The 19183-nt window shown below is 49.5% G+C and overlaps 6 protein-coding genes across 6 annotated transcripts; 4 read left to right on the forward strand and 2 right to left on the reverse strand.

Moving 5' to 3' along the window:
* Positions 1–385: 385 nt before the first annotated feature.
* On the forward strand, positions 386–1855 carry N7443_003066 (cytochrome P450; the record flags this gene model as incomplete). The annotated part of the gene is made up of 3 exons (XM_056883122.1): positions 386–418; positions 546–923; positions 977–1855. The coding sequence occupies 3 exons, from the start codon at positions 386–388 to the stop codon at positions 1853–1855; spliced, it is 1290 nt and encodes a 429-aa protein (XP_056744963.1).
* Positions 1856–3883: 2028 nt separating this feature from the next.
* N7443_003067 (type I polyketide synthase) lies at positions 3884–11994 on the forward strand (the record flags this gene model as incomplete). Its single annotated transcript, XM_056883123.1, has 6 exons — positions 3884–4105; positions 4161–4574; positions 4634–5978; positions 6033–7162; positions 7213–11094; positions 11146–11994. 6 exons carry the CDS (start codon positions 3884–3886, stop codon positions 11992–11994), a joined length of 7842 nt encoding a protein of 2613 aa, XP_056744964.1.
* A 205-nt stretch (positions 11995–12199) lies between these two features.
* Positions 12200–13799, reverse strand: N7443_003068 (uncharacterized protein; the record flags this gene model as incomplete). Its single annotated transcript, XM_056883124.1, has 4 exons — positions 12200–12655; positions 12708–12836; positions 12897–13512; positions 13768–13799. The coding sequence occupies 4 exons, from the start codon at positions 13797–13799 to the stop codon at positions 12200–12202; spliced, it is 1233 nt and encodes a 410-aa protein (XP_056744965.1).
* A 435-nt stretch (positions 13800–14234) lies between these two features.
* On the forward strand, positions 14235–15185 carry N7443_003069 (SDR family NAD(P)-dependent oxidoreductase; the record flags this gene model as incomplete). The annotated part of the gene is made up of 2 exons (XM_056883125.1): positions 14235–14928; positions 14980–15185. 2 exons carry the CDS (start codon positions 14235–14237, stop codon positions 15183–15185), a joined length of 900 nt encoding a protein of 299 aa, XP_056744966.1.
* A 473-nt stretch (positions 15186–15658) lies between these two features.
* On the forward strand, positions 15659–16311 carry N7443_003070 (snoRNA-binding rRNA-processing protein IMP3; the record flags this gene model as incomplete). The annotated part of the gene is made up of 2 exons (XM_056883126.1): positions 15659–15690; positions 15777–16311. 2 exons carry the CDS (start codon positions 15659–15661, stop codon positions 16309–16311), a joined length of 567 nt encoding a protein of 188 aa, XP_056744967.1.
* A 328-nt stretch (positions 16312–16639) lies between these two features.
* Positions 16640–18915, reverse strand: N7443_003071 (Hsp70 family protein; the record flags this gene model as incomplete). The annotated part of the gene is made up of 8 exons (XM_056883127.1): positions 16640–17038; positions 17107–17320; positions 17370–17503; positions 17571–17673; positions 17736–17997; positions 18052–18124; positions 18179–18781; positions 18850–18915. 8 exons carry the CDS (start codon positions 18913–18915, stop codon positions 16640–16642), a joined length of 1854 nt encoding a protein of 617 aa, XP_056744968.1.
* Between the last annotated feature and the right edge of the window lie 268 nt (positions 18916–19183).

The raw sequence follows: 19183 nt of genomic DNA on the forward strand, positions 1-19183 counted from the left end.
TTAATTGCCCTGTTTTAAAGTCTATCACTACACTAGGTTTAATATTGCCGTAAGCTTATTGACCGCCATGCCCTTGAGTAGACCCCCACCTCACGGACTGTCCAACGCGAGACTTGGATAAATCTCACTACCACCTAGCAGTATGTCTGAGTTACAGATAAGCTTCAAAGACATAGGTGGGAGTTGGAGCCTTCTGGCTGGAATCTCCATCATCATTGTCAGCAAGCACCCTCTGTTATTGCTGGAGCGCACAACTGATAAGCACAGGTTTCCAGTACAATCTTATACCGACTTTACTTCAACCATCTTTCCAGGTACCCAGGACCCATTCTGGCCCGATTATCTTCCATACCGCACTATTATCACGCAAGAAACGGCGACAGACATGAATGGATCCACAGTCTTCACCTTCGATATGGTATGTTTTTAATCAAAACAATGAACCGTCAGCAACTTGTCGCTCACGACATATAGGCTCCGTCGTGCGTTTTACTCCGGATCATATATCCTTCAATACTCCGACAGCAGTTGAAACCATTTACAAGTCACGCAAGTCCAACGTAATCAAGTCAGACTGGTATCAAACAGTCCGAGATTCAGCTGGTGGCTTCGAGAGCACCTTCACAGCCAGGGAGAAAAACCGACATGCGATCAAACGTCGACTATTGTCTCATGCATTCTCTGAAAAAGCGTTGAAGAATTATGAGCCGAGGATCTGTAATCTCATCGATTCATGGATAGAGTGTCTTGGTGCTGAGGCAGAAAAGGATGATGGATGTGTTGATCTGGGAGAGTGGTGCAATTACTTGATCTTTGATATCCTGGGGGACCTAGGATATGGGCAATCTTTTGAACTCACAGCAAAAAAGGAGAATCGTTCAATTGTTGGACTTGTTCCTAAAGCCACAGCAGGCTGGACATCTGTGAGCCTTGACGGATCTCTTCCCACAGCAGCCAGTGTCACTGATGGAAGCAGCTGGGCTACCACCCTTTCACCAAGATTTTGCGATGGATTATTTTCAAGACAAGACTAGGTTCCATACTAGGAGGCCAATCGTTCCACGACAACGCCCGATTCCGAGACTTCTGCCTCCAGAAACTAGAAGCCCGACGCCAGGCCTGGACCCAAGATACCTCCAACGAAAAGCGAAGCACAGACATGTTCGAATACCTCCTTAACGGTCGCGACCCAGAGACAGGCCAAAGCTACACAATCGGTGACCTAGCCTGCGAAAGCGTCCTCCTGATGGTAGCAGGTTCACAATCAACATCAGGCGCTCTATCCGCAACATTCTTCTATCTAGCGCACCACCCATCAGCCCTCTCAAAATCACGACACGAAATCCACAACACCTTCCCACACCCTAGCACAATTCACTACACCCATGGCAACCCACTCGTAACCCTCCCCTACCTACGCGCCTGCATCGATGAAAGCCTTCGCCTCTCACCCCCAACACCAGGCCACCTGCCGCGGGAGATCGTGGGCGAGGGACTTGTTATCGATGGATGTACGTTCCCGCCGGGCACAAATGTCGGTGTGAGTCCGTACGCAATTCACCGAACGGGAGTCTTCCGGGATCCGTTTGCGTTTGTGCCGGAGCGTTGGCTGGATGGAGAGCACACGCTAGGAACGGCTTTTCATCCGTTTAGCGCGGGTGCAACGGGTTGTCCCGGCCGGCAGCTGGCGATCATGGAGCTTTCTTTGACTGTTGCGAGGTTACTTTGGAAGTTTGATTTGTCAGTGGTAGGTGGCACGGGGACTGGGATTGGTGACGTTGAGTATCGGATGAGGGACTTTTTTGTGGGTGAGGGTGTCGGGCCTAAGCTCCAGCTGGTTCTTTGTCCGCCGTAAAGAAATCGGTGTACTCCGTAAACCTTGCCGGTGTCCCGTGAATGATGAGAGAGGGGTAAATTGACATCTTAGTCTAACATTTGGGTGGCGGAGTGCTGATAGAGGAGCGGGTGGATATTACCTGGACTGATTCTGGGCCTACACCGTATAATGAACTTGTACGCTGTTTAGTGCTGCACAATTGAGACAATCCAGCTATGGCACCCATTCTAAGATGATACTAAAAAGTTCCATCTATATACAGTCCCGAGTGTCTGGCTCTGGGGTTAAGTTACCAAGAAACCTCCCCCGACGGGAATGTTTCCATGTTTCCCTAGGTTCCACAGCTGTCAACCCCGCTCGCCAGAAAAGCCCGAAAGAGACCCAGAAAATGACATTCCACATGGCAGATAGCCTGTGTCCAACCAGCTCTTTGAAAAGCTGTGTCTCCACTCGAAGGGGTTCGTCCGCTCCCGGTGGCCATCAAAATCCAGTAATCCAGATAGACCGCCACTCAAAGTCTATCAAGCATGTCTCCAGCGTCAGATAGCTCGATACGAAGCCCGTACAGAGATCTACTAAACGTGCATCAATGATAGTATCATCGTGGAAGGTCCAAAGCGAACGCCGTGCATGTCGGACCCCGGACCCGAGCTACCCTGGTTGCATGTTCGCCTAACGGGAGCTGCACGATGTAGCTCTGCCGGGATTGCTTTCATGCAAATTCATGCACAGGCATAAGGCACCGGATCGCCTTCTTGCGATCGGCCAATGCATCGCGACCACGTTCAGTGGCGGGTGGTCGGTGCAGAAAGGCACAAACCTTACTTATTTCAGGAGAATCGAGGCCTCGGGGACCTCACGAAGGGGGCAAATATATGGAGGAAAGGCGCCGAGAAGAGCATGCTGCATGAAGGGCGCATATCTGACGCAAAGGAAATTATAGGGAGGAATAAGGAAAATTTGATTAGGTGGCAACCCCATTGGATGAAATGCATCAAACCCCGCTCGTCGGTAGCCGAGGCCATCGATAGAGCTAAGTGGAGTCTGGCCTGAATGATGTCCCGCCTTCCACGTTGTAAGGTCCTTAAACTCTTGCCTAGTCGAGTAAGGTCTCGAGAATGACGGCAATCAGTTGCCATGGGTGGCTATGTGCGATGTAGATCTATGGGCTGATTTTGCAGGAATCGTGTCGCGCACTCTACGCAGGAGGCCGGAAGGGTGCGGCTAGCAGGGGGCCCTAGGTGGTTCTTTTTGTGTTGTAGTGTTGTCGCCAGGATGTGATCGCTAGGGCGTTGCCAGGGGCCCGGGGGAGGATCCCTGGTTGGCGGTGAAAGAGACCACGGTTGATTGTTCATAATTACTACTCAATTTTTGACGTCTGGGAAGGACACAATATACACGGCAGTCAGAAATCAAAAGCGCCCCAGATACGGACAGGGATGGACGATCACCTGCAGGGAGATCCCCTTAGTTGAAATTTCTTCAGCGAGGCCACGCGAACAGGGTCGAACGCGAAAGCGCGTCCATGTGGGTAAACACTGGGGATACGGGAAGTCAATTGGCCAATAGAGGAGGATAATGGCCGCCGTTAGAGGCGAGAAACCTGGAAACCCGGGGATCGGCGTTTGGATGCTGCAGCATGCTGCAGCTAACAGTACGCGCAGGAAGTGGATTCCCCCCTCCCCCGAGCTACTAGAAGGTGGTCCCGGCCCAGGACATCGGAGTCCAGACTCCGACACGCTGGTTCCTGTGGCTCGACCGTTTGGGACCGTTTGAACGTAATTTCAACAGGGAGTTTCTCGTACGACGAAAGGCTCCACCCCGGAGGCCGCGTAGAGATACGACTGGCTGATTTCACGTGAGGGAAATAATCCGGTTCATACGCTGATCAGGCAAAAAAGAAAGGTGCTCGTGCTTTGTTCGACGTGGAACCTCGGGCTAGCGTCTTAATCACCCCCTCTCTAAGACTTGGAGTCTAGAGTCTGGATTTGCCTAGAAATATGGCTGCTCCTCCGACTTGGGGAAGGCACTGAGTCTTCTATCATCATGCGGCCCCTTCTGGTCAATGGCGTCACCGGCCATGGGGGCACTCCGGATGCTTTGGAACCCATCGCCGTCGTTGGCCTTGCTACGCGTGTCCCCCAGGCCACCTCGACCGAAAGCTTATGGGAGATCCTATTGCAGGCACGATCAACCTGGTCTTCCATTCCGAAAGAACGATTCAATGCCGCCGCATTCTACCATCCAGATCCTGAGCATGGAGGCACGGTGTGTGATGCTCTCCCCATAGTTACGAGATATCAAAATGCTAAACCCAATCTAGTTTCATGTACAAGGAGGTCATTTCCTCGCCGAAGACCCTGCGTATTTTGATGGATCTTTCTTCAATATCACCAAGAATGAACTGTTGACACTCGACCCGCAACAACGGCTGGTCCTAGAGAATGTCTTCCATGCGCTTGAAAATTCTGGGATTTCCATGGCTGATGCTCTGGGCTCAAACACGTCTGTTTTCGTCAGCGGATTCAATCACGACTACCTCAGTATCCTCAATTCTGATCCTGAGACGAATATCAAGTACAAGCCCACCGGAGTCACGAATTCAATTCTGTCGAACCGAGTGAGCTGGTTCTTTGACTTTAAAGGTCCCAGTATGACCATTGATACGGCCTGCTCTAGTAGTCTGGTTGCACTGCATCTCGCGGTACAGAGCTTGCGGGCTCGTGAAACAAATATGGTGGGTAAAGGTCTTTCATGAAACGAGATTGGGTCTTTGGGCTAACTGCTCCTCGAAAGGCTCTTGTCAGCGGCGTAAGTATCCTAGAGAACCCCGTAGAGACAATTGGCATGAGCCACCATGGCCTGCTGGGTGCTCACGGCCGGTCGTTCAGCTTTGATGCACGAGCAGAGGGCTATGCCCGGGGAGAAGGTGTGGGTACGATAGTCCTCAAGCCCTTGTCCATTGCCGTGAGAGACGGCGATACGATCCGCGCGGTGATACGTGAGACTGGAGTCAACCAGGACGGCCGAACACCAGGTATCACTGTGCCAAGCGCAGAAGCCCAAGAGAGATTAATACGAGAGGTGTACTGGAGAGCCGGCCTGGACTTGGAGGAGACGAGGTTCGTCGAGGCTCACGGCACTGGCACTCCAACGGGTGATCCGATTGAGGCAGGTGCCCTTGCCCGGGCATTTAAATGCCGACGAGACACTCCCTTATACATCGGCACAATCAAGTCTACCCTCGGCCATCTTGAAGGTGGCTCCGGTGTTGCGAGTCTCATCAAATCCATTCTCATTCTCGAGTCCGGCATCATTCCACCCAACTTCGATCTGCAGAAAGTTAACCCGAAAATCCCAGCGGAGGATTGGAACCTCGCCTTCCCTACTAAGAATATCCCCTGGCCTTCGTCGGGCCTCCGCAGAATATCCGTCAACTCTTTTGGAATCGGGGGGACCAATGCTCACTGTGTCCTCGACGATGCTTACCACTATCTCAACCAACGACGCATCGCAGCTACCCACAATACAACGATGACAGTACCGAAGCTTTCGATGCTTAGAGGGAGATATTTAACGCCACAATCAGACAATGAGACGTCTCACAGTAGATCAAGCTCAGCCGATGAAAGCGATCATTCCGCTAGCAGCGGTGCCTTTGTCGACACGCCTACAAGCGATGCATTCTGCTCCTCTCCTGTCCTCGGAGCATGGGACTCATACACGAGCTTGATGAACGTCCCAAAACTTTTCATGTTGTCCGCTTTTGACGAAGATGGCGTCCAGCGAAATGCGTCAGCGTACGCCCACTACCTCGACCGAAAGAGGAGCGCTCGAAATTCCCTCGACCGAGTCCTCGATGACCTCTCCTTTACCCTTTCGAACCGCCGCTCGTTGTTTCCTTGGAAAAGTTTTGTCATGGCATCGACACCGAAAGAGCTTGCTTGGAACCTTTCCGAATCAAGATTCACCAAACCTGTCAGGTCGACTCTTAGACCGGAGGTTTCTTTCGTCTTTACCGGACAAGGCGCTCAATATCAGGCGATGGGCAGTGCTCTGTTGACCTATCCGGTGTTCCAAGAGTCACTAGAGGAGGCCTCCGAATACATTCGTCGGTTGGGAAGCCCATGGTCACTGATCGGTAAGGCACCTTCAACCTCTATATATTGACAAAATATCAGCTAACATGATGTAGAGGAACTGGTCTCCGAGAGAAAGTCTCCCCGTGTCAATCTTCCTGAAATCGCCCATCCGCTCTGCACGGCACTGCAAGTCGCCATCGTTGACCTGTTGGCCAGCTGGGGTGTGTTCCCGAAGTGTGTGACTGGTCACTCGTCCGGTGAAATCGCTGCGGCATACTGTGCTGGTAAACTATCCCGAGAGGGTGCATGGAAGGCTGCATACTACCGCGGATATGTTTCCTCAAAGCAGCTTTCTGCCAATGGAGCAATGATGGCGGTTGGACTAGGGTCTTCACAACTGGAGCCATATCTCGATGCCGTTCGACAGCAAACCCCTGGAGAGCTTATAATCGCTTGCTACAACAGCCCCAAGAACAATACAGTGTCTGGTGACGAGATAGTGGTTGACACGCTAAAGGAACTCCTGGATTCTGACGGTGTCTTCGCTCGGAAGCTAAATGTTAAGAACGCCTACCACTCAGCACACATGGTCGCCATCTCTGAAGAGTACTTACACCTTATGGGCAACATTGCCAACGGAAAACACCTGGCCGCACCCCACATGGTGCACATGATCTCGACGGTCACAGGGAAAGAGGTTATGGATGAACACCTCCCCGGCCAGTACTGGGTTGATAACATGGTATCGCCTGTGAAATTCACCGATGGCCTGACTGCAATGAACACCCAGTCATCTGATGCCAGCGATCACATAACCCATATCGTGGAGATCGGGCCACACTCGACATTGCAAAGCGCCATCAAAGAGACGCTTGGTCTGCACAAAGATCGATCGGCCACCAAATACCTTGCAGTCTTGAAACGCAATGACGCTAGTCTCAATGTCTTGCTGAATACAGTTGGGTTTCTGGCTGTCAATGGTTGCGCAGTAGATTTGCACAAAGTGAACATCGCTTCTCGGCCACGTGCGAGGCTGTGCAAAATGCTGGTCGATCTGCCTCCTTACGTCTTCAAGCACACAGAGAAGATCCTCTACGAGAGTCGACTCAGCAAGAATGTGCGGCAAAGAAAGTTCCCGCGTCATGATCTTTTTGGTGCCCCTGTCGCGGACTGGAATGTGAATATCCCGCGGTGGAGACATTTCGTGCGATTGAACGAGAATCCGTGGCTTAGAGATCATGTGGTGAGTACATGGAGTAGATCAAACCGATAAACTTTGCTGATCGTTATTAGGTCACAGGAAACTGTGTCTACCCTGGAGTTGGGTATCTGATCATGACCATTGAAGCCGCTCGTCAATTGGCTGGTGATAAACAAATCAATGGATTTCAGCTTCGTCAAGTTTCCATCAGGAGAGCCTTAATCGTCCCTGATACCAAGGGGGGAATAGAAGTCAGCCTTTCAATGACAACGGCAGACAACTCCTCTGAGTCGAGACTATGGCGTCGCTTTCAGATCAGCTCCTACAACGAGTCCAGCGATGAGTGGACAGAGCACTGCTCAGGATATATCCATGTTGAACTGACATCGTCACCTGATCCCGTCGACAATGGCCGCGATAAAATTGAGGAATCACGAGCTTGGAAAGCTGATCTGAAGCATGCCCAGGAAATATGCACCCGACCAATGAACTTCCATAACACTTACGACAATCTTCAAAAATCTGGACTCAATTTCGGTCCTCTTTTCCGTAATCTGGGCAATGTTAGATCAAGTGGATCACGACTCGGCTCCATTACTGGTACAGTAACAGTCCCTGACATCGCGGAGTCCATGCCAAAGCAGTACATGCACGACCATTTGATCCACCCTGCGACAATGGACAGCATGATTCATATGATGATTGCATCGATTCTAGATCAGACCGGCAAATCCTCTTTAGAGATAATCAGACTTCCCACATACATCCGCGACATGTGGGTTTCGGCAGACCTGAATTCCACACCACAGCACAAGTTCACCGGGCATGCATCCGTGACTGTTTCCGCAACTGAGAAGGTCGAAGGAGTGATTCGAATCATGGATGAAACAAGCAATGAAAGTCGGATTCGCATGGACGGAATCGAGCTCACGCCTCTTGAGTCCGGTCTTGTGGAAGACATCGAGCGTCAACTTTGCACCACCCTGGAGTGGAAACCGGACTTGAATTTCCTGGATTCGAGGACTGCATGCGAGCTCAACATGGCCAAGACTGATGAGCATGATCACAATCGGTACTGGATCAAGCGTCTTCAGCTTGCTACAATGCTTTATGTCACTGATGCTTTAGATCAATTGGCTGGGCTTGATGTGATGACACTTGACCTTCATTTGCGCAGGTTCTGGGACTGGATGAAGCATACGCAAGACACGCTTTTCAGTGACAAGATAATTCATCTTCCCTACGCCGAGTTCAGGCAGGTCGCCCAAGATAATACATTAAAGTATGCTGTCTTTGATGAGATCGAAGGACACAGTTCAGAAGGTGCAATTACTGCTCGCATGGGTCGCAACATTGCTGGCATCATGCGGCAGGAAGTTGACCCTCTACACTTAATGTTTGGTGAAGATGCAGTCATGGAAGGTGTCTACAAGGAAGGTCTCCGTCTTTACGATCTCCCGCAGCATCTTATCAGCCACCTTTCTCTTTTGCGTCATCAGTACTCCGAGCTGAACATCCTGGAGATTGGTGGCGGCACAGGAAGTTTCACAGCCGAAGTTTTAAACGTGCTTTCGCCAGAGTCAGATGCGACCCGAGGAATTGTCGCACACTACACGTTCACAGACATCTCCTCAGGATTCTTTGAGAAGGCAAAGAAACGCTTCCAATCATGGAGCGACATAATGACATTCCAGTCTCTTAACATCGAAAGAAGCCCCATCGACCAAGGCTTCGAGACTGGAAAATACGACTTGATCTTCGCTGGAAATGTCATTCACGCCACCGCCAACCTCCACAATGCCCTTGGCAATTTGCACTCTCTGCTTCGACCTGGTGGTCAGCTTATAATGCAGGAGGGCATCAGACAAGACTTTTTGTGGTACCCTCTTGTCTTCGGTCAGCTTCCTGGATGGTGGCTTGGAAATGAGCCTATCAGAAAGTGGTGCCCTTATATACCAGCTACCGAATGGAACAAAATTCTCTCGGAGTCTGGGTTCTCCGGTGCCGACATCGAGTACCCAAGCTCGACACAAGAGGACTTGAGCTGGCAAAGCATTATCGTTTCTACAGCCACGGGTGCAAAAGTCAAGTCTTTTGAAAACATCTTCATTTTATCATCCGGATCACCTGCAATGGCAGGTACAATCGACGTCCTTCGCCAGATGTTTCCACAGATAAAGGGAGCCCCCAATGTGACTGTAGTGAACCCATCGCAGCTTGATCAGTTGGCTGCCCAAGGCGCTATCATCATCTCTCTAATCGACCTTGAAAAGAACTTTGTTTCCGAAATGGACGAACCAGAGTACAAATCTCTTAAGAAGATGCTGATGGAATACCAAAACATATTGTGGGTGACACCCGATCCGCGCGACGAACCGTTCGCCAACATGAGCATGGGCCTACTTCGCACCGTTCGTTGGGAACGGGATGCCGATGGTTCGAACATTGTGACTCTGGCAATCGCTGATTCCAAGGGCGTTTCCTCGAATGTGGTGGCTATCAACATCCGCAAGATTGTTGAGCGACAGTTCCTGGAGCAGAATGATGATGACCGCCATGGAGAGTATCATCTCAAGGATAGCACAATATACATCGGTCGTCTGTGTGAATGGAAGAAAGCGGACAATTTCCTCACTATGCAGTCTTCAAATCTGGCCCTTGAAATGAAGAAACTCTGTGATTTGGAAAAGCCCATTAAACTTGTCTCTGAGTCAAATGATCTGCACTGGATCGTGGATGACTCTCACCAGACTCCCCTGAGCGACACAGAAATTGAGGTCGAGGTGCATGCAGTTGGTCTTAACTCCTATTCCAATGCGGCCGGTCTATCAAATGAAGCTTCCGGTATTGTCAAAAAAGCTGGCGGCGCAGTGGAGGGCCTCGCCTTAGGTGACCGTGTCAACTTCCTGAGCGCAGAAGCTACTTGCTTCCGGACCTTGGCTCGAGTTGATCAGACTCTGGCAATCAGATTGCCAGAAAACGTCACATTTGAAGTCGCTGCTGGGCTGTCTTCGAATTATACCGCTGCTTTATACAGCCTGAGAGAAGTGGCCAGACTCAGCGAGGATGACACTGTCTTGATCCACTCAGGCGCCTCTGCCCTTGGTCAATCAGCCATTCAATACGCCAAGATGATCGGAGCCAAGATTTACACCACGGTGTCAAAACCTGAAGATCGATCATTCATCACTTCCAATTATGGCATTCCCAATGACCATGTCTATTCAAGCGGCGATCTCAGCTTTGCCAGGGGTATCATGAGAAGCACGAAGGGTGCAGGTATCGATGTCATCTTCAATACTCTGACCGGTGAAGCCTTACAAGAGTCTCTGAGCTGCATTGCCCCGTTCGGCCGCTTCATTGAGGCATCCAGCAAGAAGTCTCGGAACAATACCACCATCGAGCTTACTTCACTAGAACGCAATGTGACAATGTCTAGCATCGACATGTCACTCCTGATCAAGCAACGCCCGAAGGTTGTTCGGCGTTTGTTGAGAGACACGCTGAAGCTATTCTCTGAAGGCAAGATTGGCCAGGTTCACCGCACGGCAGTCATGGATTTCACGCAGATCAAAGACACCGTACAGGCTCTACGGGACAACCAGAGCCTAGACAAGATGGTTTTCGTGCCTGATCCTTCGAATGCCATTCTTGTTGCCCCTGATATCATGCCTCCTTTCCAATTCGACAGCACTGCATCCTATCTACTTGCTGGCGGTCTTGGTGGGTTGGGACGCAGCCTGGCTCGCTGGATGGCTTCCCGTGGTGCACAGAATCTCATCTTCCTATCACGAACTGGAACTGTGACTGAGTCGGTTGAGGAGATGATTGCCGATCTGAAGATTTTAGGGTGCAACACTCACATCTTCGCCTGTGACGTTGCTGATGCAGATCGCCTTCGCGCTGTTGTCGATGAGTGTTCGCTTACATTGCCGCCAATCAAGGGATGCTTTCAGGGGTCCATGGTTCTACGAGTAAGTGCACAAAGTCTTCCATTTCATAGCCCTTGCTAACGTATTATCTAGGACGGTGCTTTTGCCAGCATGTCGTTTGATGACTGGAAAGCCACAATCTGCCCCAAGGTACAGGGCTCGTGGAACCTGCACCAGGCCCTTCCACAAGATCTTGACTTCTTCGTGATGTTATCCTCGGTTGCCGGCATCTTCGGTAACCGAGGCCAAGCCAACTACGCAGCCGGAAACACCTTCCAAGATGCACTAGCCGCATTCCGCACTTCCAAAGGCTTGAAAGCATCCAGTATCAACCTGGGCAGTGTTTCAAATGTCGGATGGGTTGCAGAGAACCGAAACTCGATGCCCACGAACACCGCAGTACTATTCGAACTTTTGCGCGAAGACGAGGTCCATGCCGCCGTTGAGTTCTTGATCGATACCAGATACGAGAAGACGGCCGGACGGGATGCCCTCTCTCAATCGCAGCTGGTCCTTGGTCTCCCAACCACTCAGATGTGCCAACAAAACGGCATTCCACCACCGACATATCTCAATTATTCTCTATTCACGCAACTTCGCACGACAGCTACCGCCAAAGCTATTGGATCAGGAGAACAGAAAGCGATCAGCACAGCCGCGCTTCTCGCCGCAGCATCCAACAAAGAAGACGCTGTGGCCGTTGTCTCAAACAGCCTTATTGAACGACTATCCTCCCTCCTCGCCATCCCAACAACAGAGCTCGACCCACAAAGGTTCGGCTTCGGAGGTATTGACTCATTGGTCGCCATGGAATTTCGCTCTTGGATCGTCAAAGAGCTGAAAGCCGAAGTCTCCCTCTTGGATATTATGGGTGCGCAGAATATTTTTGGTCTGAGTGAGAAGATCGCTCAGACTAGTCGACTTCTCGTCGGTGAATCATGATTTAATGACTTTCCTTATGTTTGTATTGTTATTCTTGCATTTACATTTACGACCCATCACCAGTATGACCGATATGACTCATGAAGCTGCCTGCGATTTTTAATATGACTTTGACTATTTTATGAATTTATGTTATCTAGGTCTAATAAAGTACAATGTTTTTTTAACTTTTTGCTTCTGTCATCCTAGCTTTGAAAAACCACAACTACCCCACTACCAAAGAAGCGGCAAGCATAACAAGTCCACCAAACCCATCCATCCCGGAACACCACTCTTCCCAACTTGCACTACTTCTCGGGGGGCTTTCGGATGTGATGGCCGTGTGGACCATCATAGACCTAGAATCCCCCCCCAACCTCACTAGCTCACCACTCTTCGCTAATCCAAACTCACCTCTCGCCTCTCGCTCATTCTCATTCTCTTTGGTCCACATACTTTCATCACTCGCCTCCCAAAGCTCCTTCTTGGCTGGCAATGGAGCTAGGACCAAGTCCTTGGGCAGATTACACATTGCGACCGGCTCGAAATAAACCAGCATGTTGATGACTCGATAAATTAGCGATAGTCTTCGTCTCGATTCCTCATAAAGCCAATCTTTCCAACTTCGGTCAAGGCGATAGTGGGACGCAATGTCGTTTTGGTAGGTTTGTAGCGCCAGGATCTTTATTTTCTGATTAGCGCAAGCTAAAGAGAACAATAGGGGCTTGACTTACTGCGAAGGTGCCAATTAACAGTGAATCGATGTCGTTGTGTTCTGTCTCTCCCTCATCTAACCTGATGAGAATGTAAATAGACATGGCTTGCATACCAGCGAGGAGCTTCCAGTTCGAAAGTTCCCAAGGCTGCACCACAGAATTAAATTAATTGTTTTGAATTTTGTTGTAGGCGTAGTTTTAACCTACCTCACAGCGCAGGCGTTCACATTCTATAACCACGTTCCTCCAAAACAACTTTCGACTCCCTTTGATTCCACTACTGATCATATGCACCAGGTTTATGCAATTATCAAGTGGCTCCATATCGAAGGCAGCTGATGCCGAAGCGGGATGGATAAATGGTGGTAGGGAGTTTCTCCGTAACATCGTCAGAAGATATGACTTTAGAGTGTGCAGAATATGAGTTGTGATTATTTGGGCCCCGGGCCTTGAATCGGATCGCTTGTTAAGGATTCGAGGGCTTGATATCGGTAGTGGTAAAGACCAGTTGGTGGCCTGTATTTGATCGACCGTGGGCGTTGACATTGTGTAATCAGTCAACGCCAACCCGCTCGATGACTGCTCTAAGACGTTCTCATTGATCTCTGAATTCAAAAGGTCGCCAAATTCAATGTCCGGAATATTCCAGTCTATAAATTCTGCATCAATGCCTGTGAGATTTGTTGATGTGACAAGCGCACTGTCGCTACTTGAAGTATCATCATTGCTTGTTCCAATATGATTCTGAAAGCTCGAAGGAGTGAAGGGCGATTTGTTCCCGGCGCGCTTCAGTCCGGCTGCCACCTCGTGGGTAATTTGAGTACTTTTCTTTGTAGTTTTAGCCGGCCTTGCGATGTAATGACATTCAATGCCCTTGGTTTTGCACCTCGCGCATTGAGGCTGCGTTTTGTCGCAACGTAATTTTCGGTTTGCACAAGAGATACATGATTGAGACTTGATATTAGCACCACGTCTTCGAGACCGACAGTAGTATCCGTGCCTCTTTAAAGTAGATTCTAAAACGCCATACATTATTAATGACGAGGCATCGCGGCACGCTTGTTGGAGTACCACTCACGCTTGTCGAAAGGCTTGTTGCAATCTCCGCATCGTAAAACAGAGTTCAGTAGAGCGTTTCTTTCGGACATTTCAAGTTGGAGCAAATTGCTGTAAGGCATTGCAAACATGGTGCCAGGAGGATCTCGGGTTACTTTGGGTGTGGTCGATTTAGGTGGCATTTGTCAGCTCGGGGCGGGACATTTTGTAAATGCCGAGCATGGATTACAAGCCCATCGTCATGCTTGACACTTCTCTTTTGTTGTCAAATTGCACTTTGAGTGAACCATTTGCATTTTCGAGATCATACGGGTATGTTCAAAATAACAGGGTTAGCCTCTTCAAATTGTAAAACCCCGTCGCCGAGTTACAGGTGGATTTCGATCCTTGCTTAAATATGGCCATCCGCCGTTCGTTGCGATATTCCAAACGCAATTACCATTCCATTATATTCCAAACAACAATTCATTGACTCTCCTCTCATCCATTATGGCACCCTTTCCATCCCCAACTTCAACATGGCACTCTGAGAGTTACCCATCGATTTCTCCCACCCGCCCGGAACTTTCTGCTAAAGGCAAGACGGTGCTTGTGACTGGAGGTGGTACTGGAATAGGTGCAGAGACTGCTATGTCTTTTGCAGTGGCCGGTGCTTCTCGAATCGCTCTTCTTGGCCGCCGGGAACAGCCCCTCCTTGCAACCAAAGCATCCATCCAAGAGAAGTTCCCCGAGGTTGAAGTTTACGTAGCTTCGACCGATGTCAGCGACCGGAGTCAGGTGGATATCGCATTTTCAGCCTTTGCTAGCCACAAGAATATTGATGTCCTGGTCAGCGGTGCAGCTGTGGCTGGTCCTCTAGGTCCTGTGAAGGGTGTGGATAGTGAGAGGTTCCTCGAAGCTGTCCAGAAGAATATCAGAGGATCTTTGTTTGTCGCGCAAGCCTTTCTTCGCCATGCATCCCGAGATGCAGTTGCTATTGATATCAACTCAAGTGCTGCACATGTGAATGTTACCGATGGGTTTGCGGCGTATTCCGTCGCTAAGCTGGCGGTATACCGACTTTGGGATACTCTGGTCTTCGGGAACCCCAATCTTAGCATCTTCCATATTCAACCCGGTATCGTGGACACGGACATGAATAGAGAAGCCGGAGGTGTCAAAGCTATTGGCATCGAAGACCATGGTAAGTATAACCAATCCCGAGAGATTATTTTTTATGCTGACTATGGTTTAGTTTCTCTGCCAGCGAATTTCTGTGTCTGGCTTGCTAGTCCCGAAGCTCAGTTTTTGAAGAGCAAGTTTTTGTGGGCAAACTGGGATGTTGATGAGCTGAAAGCGAAGGCGAGAGAGATCGAAGCCAGTAGTCAGCTCAGCATCTGTCTTGGGGGATGGCCGTTTCAAGATGCCGACTGGAGTCCCACTTGGAACTCTGATGCGTGAGGGCGAATAACTAGATAATTAGTCTTTCGTCTAGTATAGGCAGTATAACACATCTTTCTGAAGATTTCGCGTTATCCATTCAAATGCCCAGATGTTGAAAGTCAAGGCCCTAGCTTCGTAGCCTTTGAGATAGACCATAGCAGGTTCCCAGGATATGTTGGACTTAGGATATCCACTTTCATCACCCATCTTGACAGTTTCGCTCATTTTATCCATCGGACTAATATATGGGAAGACACATTTTTAACGGACATGGAATAACCGCACCATCAAGAAAATCAAATACACTAGCGATTTATCGCATTCGCAGTAGCTAAAATTGAAAGAGTATCACGTGACGCAAACAGCGGCACGGCAGAATGCCACCGCCCAGATAACAAATTTCGTTATCGCCGTCTTTTTTCACGACTCGTCCTACTCAGCTGCAAACTTCCCAAATTCGCTCCTCTCTTGACCGTGGTTGATCAGCCAAGATGGTTCGTGAACTCAAACACCACGAGAAGAAGTGAGTTTACCAGTCCGCACAGACGCCTCGGTGTCCACTTGCGTTCAATATTTCTAGCCCAAGAACAATCTCTGACCTCGTATTAGACTTCTCCGGAAGGTCGACTTCCACACCTACAAGTCCGATGGCAACCACCGCGAGCACACGATCCGCCAACGGTACCTCCTCCAAGATCCTATGGACTACCGCAAATACAATGCCCTCTGCGGTTCCCTTCGCTCGCTGGCCCACAAGCTCTCTCAGCTCGACCCAGATTCCGACCCCGTTCGCAGGAAGATGGAATCGGAAATGCTGGACAAGTTATGGCGCATGGGTATTTTGAAGCAATCGCGCGAGCAGGGCGCTGGATTGTCTAAAGTTGAGCGCGAGGTTACGGTCTCTGCATTCTGCCGACGCAGATTGGCCGTTTTGATGGTCCGCACCGGCATGGTGGAGACTATCAAGGCTGCGGCCACTTTCATCGAGCAGGGACACGTCCGCGTTGGAACTGAGGTTGTCAACGACCCGGCATTCCTGGTGTCGCGGAACATGGAAGACTTCCTCACCTGGGTCGACTCTAGCAAGATCAAGCGCAACATTATGCGCTACCAGCAGAAGCTGGATGACTTTGATCTCCTGTGAGTGTGAATGGCTACGAAGAAAAGCAATCTCCGAAAAGCATTTTGTGGTCTTGTTTTGATATACCCGGCGCTTTATGCATATGTCTATCGGCCTGGCGTCCCGAGGAATTTACGATATTTTGTCTCTATGAATCTTTCCCTGTAACGATAATCAAATTTTGACCTTCCATCACCATTTCCAGTTCGGCAGTGGCCATAGGGACAAAACGACACTAATTCATCCCATGAGCAACACAGCTGCGTAAAATACATCCAGAGCCCGCGGTGTGGCCGATTGCAGTAGTTTAATACCAACAGGAACAGCGGGGCGAACCCTCCAAGGCGCATAGTTACGAAACTCCAACACCAGGTTCCTCCTCGAAGTCCCTAGAAGGCATCCATTTCACCGCAATAGGCTCATGCTTGTTACTTCGTATTCTCCTGTCCTTGGACCACAGCTGGAACGAGAGATCCGCAGGTCCTACGACGACCTTGACATCAAAGGTAGTTCTCCAAAATGTTGGCTTCCTGCTGTACCAGTGTCTGTTTTTCAGCTTCTTATCCACATTATCGGTGGCAATATCGAGGCTGCAGACAAGATAGACACCGCTTTGGCTCATATTTCGGGGAAGTCTGTCTGGTGGAAGTGTCGACATAACGATCTGCACCTTCCACGGTCCGTTCTCTCGACCCGGGTCCATTTTCAATTGGAATTCCTTTCTGACACCGGTATAGGGAATTGGGTTGCCCTATTAAGAGTACCGGCATTGGTCAGATTTTGAGAAAAGTGACTGCAAGAAGTAGATTTGAATCTTACCTGGATGACTAGCCAGTCCACTTGATCAACAGCAAAAGTCTTATTATCTCGAGGATCAAGTCGAACCAATTGGCCGACATGATTCTCCGGATCGTATATCTTATCACAGATGATACCATAGCTCACAGGGGAACATCGTGATCCGAAGGTGACAACTCCGCGTTTGATTTGTTGGATCCGATCGAGGACCAAACCGTGGACAACTACAAGCTGTCTTTGCAAAAGTCAGATAGGCTGTGTCAATAGCATAGTACTATACGTACGGCTCATCTGCAAGCAGAACCTGCATCCCCTCCGCGTTGGGATGGATATGTCCACTGGGTCCACTATATCTTTCTAGAAGGCACTTTCGCACATATGGGGAGCTACCAAATCCGCCTGATAGGATGAGGTATGCCTAGTTCGAAGGAAGTTAGTACTTCCAGGGCTTGTTGATCATCGAGGCGGGTAGGGGGGTCACGAACTATTTGGTCATAGGGGTACTTGGTATGCATCTGGTTAATGTGCCCATCCAGGAGATCGCAAATTTCATCCGCCTTCACATCAAAGCAGTGTTTGACATAGTCCCTATTAAAATGTCAGTCAAAACCCTGATAACAAGGCTCCATAATAACATGGGCATCATGTACCATGCAATACGCATCTGCCCATTGGATATCTCCGCTTCGGGAAGATCCATATTGGGGTCTAGGAAGGGAACATCAAGTTTCAACCATGGTGTCAATGTAGCTTCTGTACCGAATGCACATTTAAGTCTTTGAAAGCGACCGGAAGTCATCTTCCACGCTGCCTCACTTGGTGAAATCTTTATATGCTCTTTGACCTTCTCGAGCCTTTCGCATATAAGTTGATGGATCTTTCGGTCAATGAAGACTGACCCAATCGGCTGCCCTGATCTTCAATCAGCTCGTGTTTTATTGCAATATTTGTGCATTTGGGTATTACCTTCGACGTGGCCTAATTGTTCGAGGCGCGTTGGCTCGCCCCTAGATGAAATGAGTTTGAGAACATTGACATCCTGTACTTGAGATGAGCATATCTTCCGTCTAGTAGATGTAAAGAAACCACTTACCGTAGTCCCTCCACCAGCATCACAGACAAGAATAGTATCGTCCACGTGGTAATGCTCATTTCCAGCATACACTGCAGCTGCTTCCGCTTCAGTGAGACCGATAGACGCTCGATGATTGGATGTCTTCGCATTAATCGCGCGCTCGAGAAGTCTTCGTGTTTCCTCAACCATTCTAACATCTTTCCAGGTGGTGGGGACACTGAAAAGAAACTCAACATTACGCGAGGCAAATTGAGGAATGGAGCTGTTGAAATGAGAGACCACATGCTGATAGATGCATTGAATATAGTCTTGAAACCAACGCTGAGCGTCATGACGACTGGGAGCTTCGGGGTACTCATCTTGATACTGAGGCGCGAGATGTAGCTTGAAAAACTCCTTGATGTTCGAGCTTTTGTCTTCAGGATCACACTTGAACCCCCAATTTATGACCGACTTGAACTCGGAGTCATATTCGATGCAGGTTGGCACTTTGTTCGCTAGTTCTCCCGGTAGCTTTCCTGGCCAACGTTGGATAGTTTTTGGCGGAAGCCATTCGGGCGCAGAGGAATACGCAACACCTTGAAATCCGTTATTATCCATCGAAGCATTGAAAATTTCCGTCTCAACACCGTGTTAGATTTGAGCCGGGTTTGTTTACCAGTATAGGTCATCCCAAAATCAATACCCACCACAATATCTGGGACCCATTCATCCCAGCTTTCAGCTTCCAATACCACAACCTCTTTGTCGCTCATTGTTGAGGCTGTTTAATGACTTTTGGGATTGTTTCCTTTGAGCAGCGGAATATCTGTCTCAGGGGAAGACCCGAGCGTCTGGGTTTGGCCTTTTTTTCATGTGTAAATATTGTTTTGGCCCCCTAACAAGGGTGTAACTCAAATTTACTTCGCTTCGCCCTAGCTCGATTCAGCCTTCAACTAGTGCAGCTAGGCCTGCGGCTACTGTAGGAAAGTGGATACATTTTTGTTGGGTTCCTATCTGACGCTTTAGTTTCATGGGTAACTC

This window comes from Penicillium atrosanguineum (genome assembly GCF_028827265.1).
Source record: "Penicillium atrosanguineum strain IBT 20685 chromosome Unknown utg000002l_segment0_segment0, whole genome shotgun sequence".
NCBI lineage: Eukaryota > Fungi > Ascomycota > Eurotiomycetes > Eurotiales > Aspergillaceae > Penicillium > Penicillium atrosanguineum.